Below are 4,908 nucleotides of genomic sequence, written 5' to 3'. Positions count from 1 at the left end.
CAAAGAACAGATGAAACAAGCTGAATCCATAGAGCTCATGAGAGGGATGTAAGAGCTGTTGGGACCTTAGCGTCCTCAATTATAAAGGAAGAGCTTTGGGCAAGGTGGTTGCACAACAAGGGTACTTTCAAGTCTGCTATTCATCAGTGAACATTCCCAAGGAGGTCCCATCACCACCGTTCCTGGCTCCTGGCCTGAATATGGACAGGGTTTCTGCCCTTCCAGGTCCTCCCAGTAGGACAGGGGAAGGGCAATAGCATTGGACCAGTAAGGAACACCAGGCTGTGTGGTTTCAGACAAGTCACCCAATATCTCTGAGGTGTAGGGGCTGGATAATCTCTAAAGTTCTTTCTAGCTCTGTTGTTCAATTGTGTTTCCCCCTGAAGCATGGGCTCTCTGTTCAGGTTGTTCCCTGGAGACCTAGAAGTGGAGAAATGGGGAGCAGGGTGGGAACTCAGACCATAATATGGAGACAGAGACATCCTTTTGTCCCATCCCAATACATTTCGCCTTCCTTGACTTTGAATCTGTACCTCTTGGAACAGGACCTCTGCAGTCACAGGAATCTCTAATATGTAACCCACATAGACTTCCCTGCTGAGGATGATTTTCCTTCCTTTTCTGATAAAGCTTCGAATCTTGGCCCTATAATGCAGCTTTGAAGCATTCTTTGCACTAGTAATCGTTCCCTTCCACACCTCTGCAGGGTCTGTATCCAGGTTGCCCCTGTCACAGCCCTTGGTGAAGGGAGACATGTCTATTCCATAAAATGGAAGTGAAAACTTTATTCCTTTTGGCTCAGTTTTTCCCTCCCTGGGCCTCCAAGAGGGGCCACATGGGCAGAGTGTAGCCAAGCCTGGGAAGACACAACTGGCTTCCCCTAATTACCCAGGTTTCCAATCATTTTCTGAGTTGGAACTCCAGCACAATGCAACCCTAATCGATGTCCCTTTTTTGGAATGATTCTGCTACCTTTAGCCCTGGAGCCCTGACTCCTGGTCCCAAGGGGGCGAGTCTGGGAAATCATTCACACACCAACATTGATGGCCCCCCATGCTGTGGATATAAGCCCAGAAAGGAGTAGGTCTTGAGAGGTGGCATCTGAGTCATCAAGGCCCTGGACATCAGCCTCCCACATCCTCTCCATGAACGTGTCCTCAAGACCTGATTGTACTCAGCCGGCACGGTGAGCAGACGTGGTGAAGCTGTTGCCATGTTTCCTGGTGCTCATCAACCCTCAGTGTTCTTTGCTCAGGAAGGTAGAGTTTGGTGAAGGCTGTGCCTGTGGTCTGGCCTGAGGGAACTGAGGTTGCTCAAAGCTGGTCCAGGGAACTCTTAGCATGGAGGAGGGTTAAGGGAGAGAGTGAGATATGTGGTCTCCTAATTTTATGGAGAAGTGAGAGAAGAGATCTTTGTGTTCCAGGTTGTCTAACTTCTTTCCTGTATCTCCTTTTCTCTCCAACAGAGAGGGGAAGGGTAGCCTTTGTGTTCCCCATCGAGTCACATGATTCCTTTGCTGCACTGGAGGTGGAGCCCATCAAGGCCTGGCACACAGATTATGATAGATTCTATGCTAACCTCACCCATGATATAGTCTCTAGGCATATAACAACCTGGAGCAAGAAAATGAGGTCCTCCTCTTTAAAGAAAAGATTGAAGTGTGTAGTGGGTTTGTGGGTGGTTCTGATACATTTTTCAAGATCCCGTAGAGCTCTCCTGGTCCAAAGCACCTCTAGGTGGGCTGGGAGTCTGCCCCAGGGATTGCAGAGCTCTGGGAGGATGGGAATCCCACAGTGAGGAGGAGTCTGGAGAAGGAAGGGATTCTCTATGGGGACAAAGGGAAGCATTTGCAGGGGCAGAAGCAGGATTCCTTTGGCGGTAACTTTGATAATCAGTCTTTGGTGGGAGATGTTGGAGATGTGAACTTGTGGGACTGTGCTGTCACCAGTGGAGATTAACAGTGTCTATCATAGTGAGACTTTCAGTCCTAATGTCCTGACCTTGGAGGGCACCAATGGCTGAGGTGCATGGCGAAGTGTTCACCAAGCCCCGGGTGTGGCTCCAAGGTTCTTTCAGATCCTCTCAATGTTCATGTCCTGAAGGGCAAACCTCGGAGATTAAACCTCTCTCTCCCCATGTGTCAGGCTCTTCAGTGTTTGTTTGCTGAACGTTTTGGAACCTTGCTTAAGCTGTGTTGGGACTGCTCTCCCTCCCCCCACACCCCCACGGCTTGTGGGATCTTAATTCCCCGACCAGGGATTGAACCCACACCCTTAGCAGTGAAAGCACAGAGTCCTAACCGCTGGACCGCCGGGGAATCCCCTGGCCCTCTTCAATGCACCATCACCTGACGGGAGTGTTTGTTAGTAGGCAGCCTATTGAAGCAGTAATCACTGGGGATCAGAACTGAGGAAGATTTTGAGCTTAGAGGTACCTTAGAGACCACATGGAATCATGGTTTTCATACATTTCTTTTGAAAACTTGAGACCAAATAAGACTTTATGGTAACACCCCCCCCTCAAAAATAAACAACAACAACAAACAAAAACTGGTAGAAGCAATGTATATCTTTTTAAGCTGTTTAAATCTTCACTATTTTTTGGAAGGTGTTAGCTGTGGGTGAAATCCCTAATTTTTTCCCAGAGACCTTCTTTCCAAGTAACACAATTTGAAAAGGGATGCTTTAGACCAAAGCCCTTATGGCACAGAGTTTGAGGACCTAGAGAGGAAAGGAATGGCTGCAAAAGTAATAGTCTAGCTCAGAGTGGAAATGAAATGCAGGTCTTCTGATTCCCTACATAGTAGATGTATTCTGACGTTGGTCTCAGCCCCTTTCTTCCCATAACTAAGCCTCCACTCCACCCCCAAGGGTGGGTTTTGGCAACTGTGTTTCCACTACGCGCTCTTAAATCACTGACTACATTTGATTTGGACCAATGGTGATCTCCTGACCCAAACTGGACTAGGTGGATTATTTCTCTATTCATACTTTTGAATTAAGAGTGAGAGATTCTCCTTCAGTTTGAGCAGAGTTGAAAGGTGGAGAGAGAGAATTTCCTGGATTCCTGGTTCTTATTCCTGATAAAAGTGCTTTCAGTAAATCCTTTCAGATTCATGCTACCTGCTACTGGAAAAGTCTTTACTGAAGACCCCTACACAGTTTCTTCATAATTTTCTATCATCAAGAGACTTAAATTAGCAGGTTTCAGGTGAACAGCTGTTTGTTGCTGATTTCCAGGAGCCCAAACTTTTTTTTTTTTTTCCCTGTATAGACTTTCTACATTGTCAGAATTTGGTTTAAGTATTTGGCCCAATCTTAAAAATAGAAAATCCCATATAAATGATCTCATATGATATTCAATCTCTCTGTGAATATTTCTCAATGTTGACATTTATGCTGTAATACAATATATCATGGAGAAAATTTGTTCTTTAGAATTATATCCTAAAAAGTAATAGGGATTATGGGGGGAAATATGGTTTAGGGCATAACATCAAAAACTTATGCAATGATGTAATTGGCTCAATGTCCAAAACAGTGACTATTTCAATAAAACTATTATCATTCATATATCAAGTTACAATAACCAAATAGTGGACTTTACCTTAAAAAAACCCAGATAAATCTAACTTGATAGAGAGGTGTATAAGTAAAGGTTGAGTAGTGGAGATAAAGGCAAAATGCATCAAGATGAGAGACAGCACAGAAGGTACTTCTAAGACAGAGCACATGCCCAGGTGGACCCAGGAAGAATATTTGGTTCCGCATTCCTCCAGTTTGCTGTATTCCCTTGTGTTGGTGTACTTTGTGATAGCTGCTGTTACTTGGTGGTGGAAAATAGTAACTGGCTGAGAAAAAACAACGATGCAACATCTATATTACACTGATATCATTCCCTCACTTACCAGTCACACCTGAATTAGTTCTTGTCCCAAAGCAAGATCTGTAGCTGAACAGAGTGTACTAAAGACCAGTGGTGGTGGTGCTGGAATTTCTGTATTCAAGGGGCTTAGGAGTGGCAGTCTGGTTGAAAAGGGGTACTAGGTGGTACTATATTGAAACTACATTTGAATAGCAAGTATATTTTATTATTTATTTTTTACCTAAGTCACATCATCCCCTCCAAAGTTGGCTCTGGCTTTGTTAATTACATAAGAAAGTGATGTGGCAGAAAGTATGCTGTTCAGAGATGGCCTGGAGCATCGAAAGCTCATGAAGTGATTTTTTAAAAATTTATTTAGTTTTGGCTGTGTTGAGTCTTTGCTGCTGCACGCGGGCTTTCTCTAGTTGTGGCGAGCGGGGGCTACTCTTCGTTGTGGTGCGCGGGCTTCTCATTGCGTAGCTTCTCTTGTTGCAGAGCACAGGCTCTAGGTGCATGGGCTTCAGTAGTTGTGGCATGAGGGCCCAGTAGTTGTGGCTCGCTGGCTCAGTAGTCGTGGCTCACTGGCTGTAGAGCACAGGCTCAGTAATTGTGGCACATGGGCTTAGTTGCTCCACGGCATGTGGGATCTTCCTGGACCAGGGATCGAACCCGTGTCCCCTGCATTGGCAGGCAGATTCTTAACCACTGAGCCACCAGGGAAGCCCCAAAGTGATTTCTTAAGTAGTGTATTTGGCCCCACGGGCTGAGATTCAGAAGCATCAACAACCATTTCAGTTCAGAGATCTGCTTAGGGTGATGACCAAGATGAAACAAAAGGGAGGACAGGAGAGAGACCTTTCCCAAATGTACTTTACCAGCCTGAACAGTTCTTCAGGAAGAGGCCATGGCAGCAGCTTCTGGGGCCCAGAACCAAACATTCCTGCCCTGAATGTACTTCTGAGGCTGTGCAATTAGGTGGGAGCTCCCAGGGGGTGTCAGAAACAGGAGATGTCAAAAACATAAGACTCAAAGGGGTGGATGGGA

General features: G+C 45.7%; 1 protein-coding gene across 1 annotated transcript; it reads left to right on the top strand.

Moving 5' to 3' along the window:
- The first annotated feature begins 1,213 nt into the window (after positions 1-1,213).
- On the top strand, positions 1,214-4,298 carry LOC113613971 (C-reactive protein-like). The gene is given in 4 exon segments (XM_027095156.1): positions 1,214-1,259; positions 1,466-1,585; positions 1,588-1,658; positions 1,737-4,298. Coding segments are annotated over 4 exon segments (459 nt in total). The 3' UTR covers positions 1,959-4,298.
- Positions 4,299-4,908: the final 610 nt, after the last annotated feature.

Source organism: Aethalodelphis obliquidens, unplaced genomic scaffold (genome assembly GCF_003676395.1).
Source record: "Aethalodelphis obliquidens isolate GAN/ISIS:26980383/991018 unplaced genomic scaffold, ASM367639v1 scaffold90, whole genome shotgun sequence".
Classification (NCBI taxonomy): domain Eukaryota; kingdom Metazoa; phylum Chordata; class Mammalia; order Artiodactyla; family Delphinidae; genus Aethalodelphis; species Aethalodelphis obliquidens.
The sequence above is the reverse complement of the archived record's forward strand: the minus strand, read 5'-3'. Positions and strand labels throughout refer to the sequence as shown.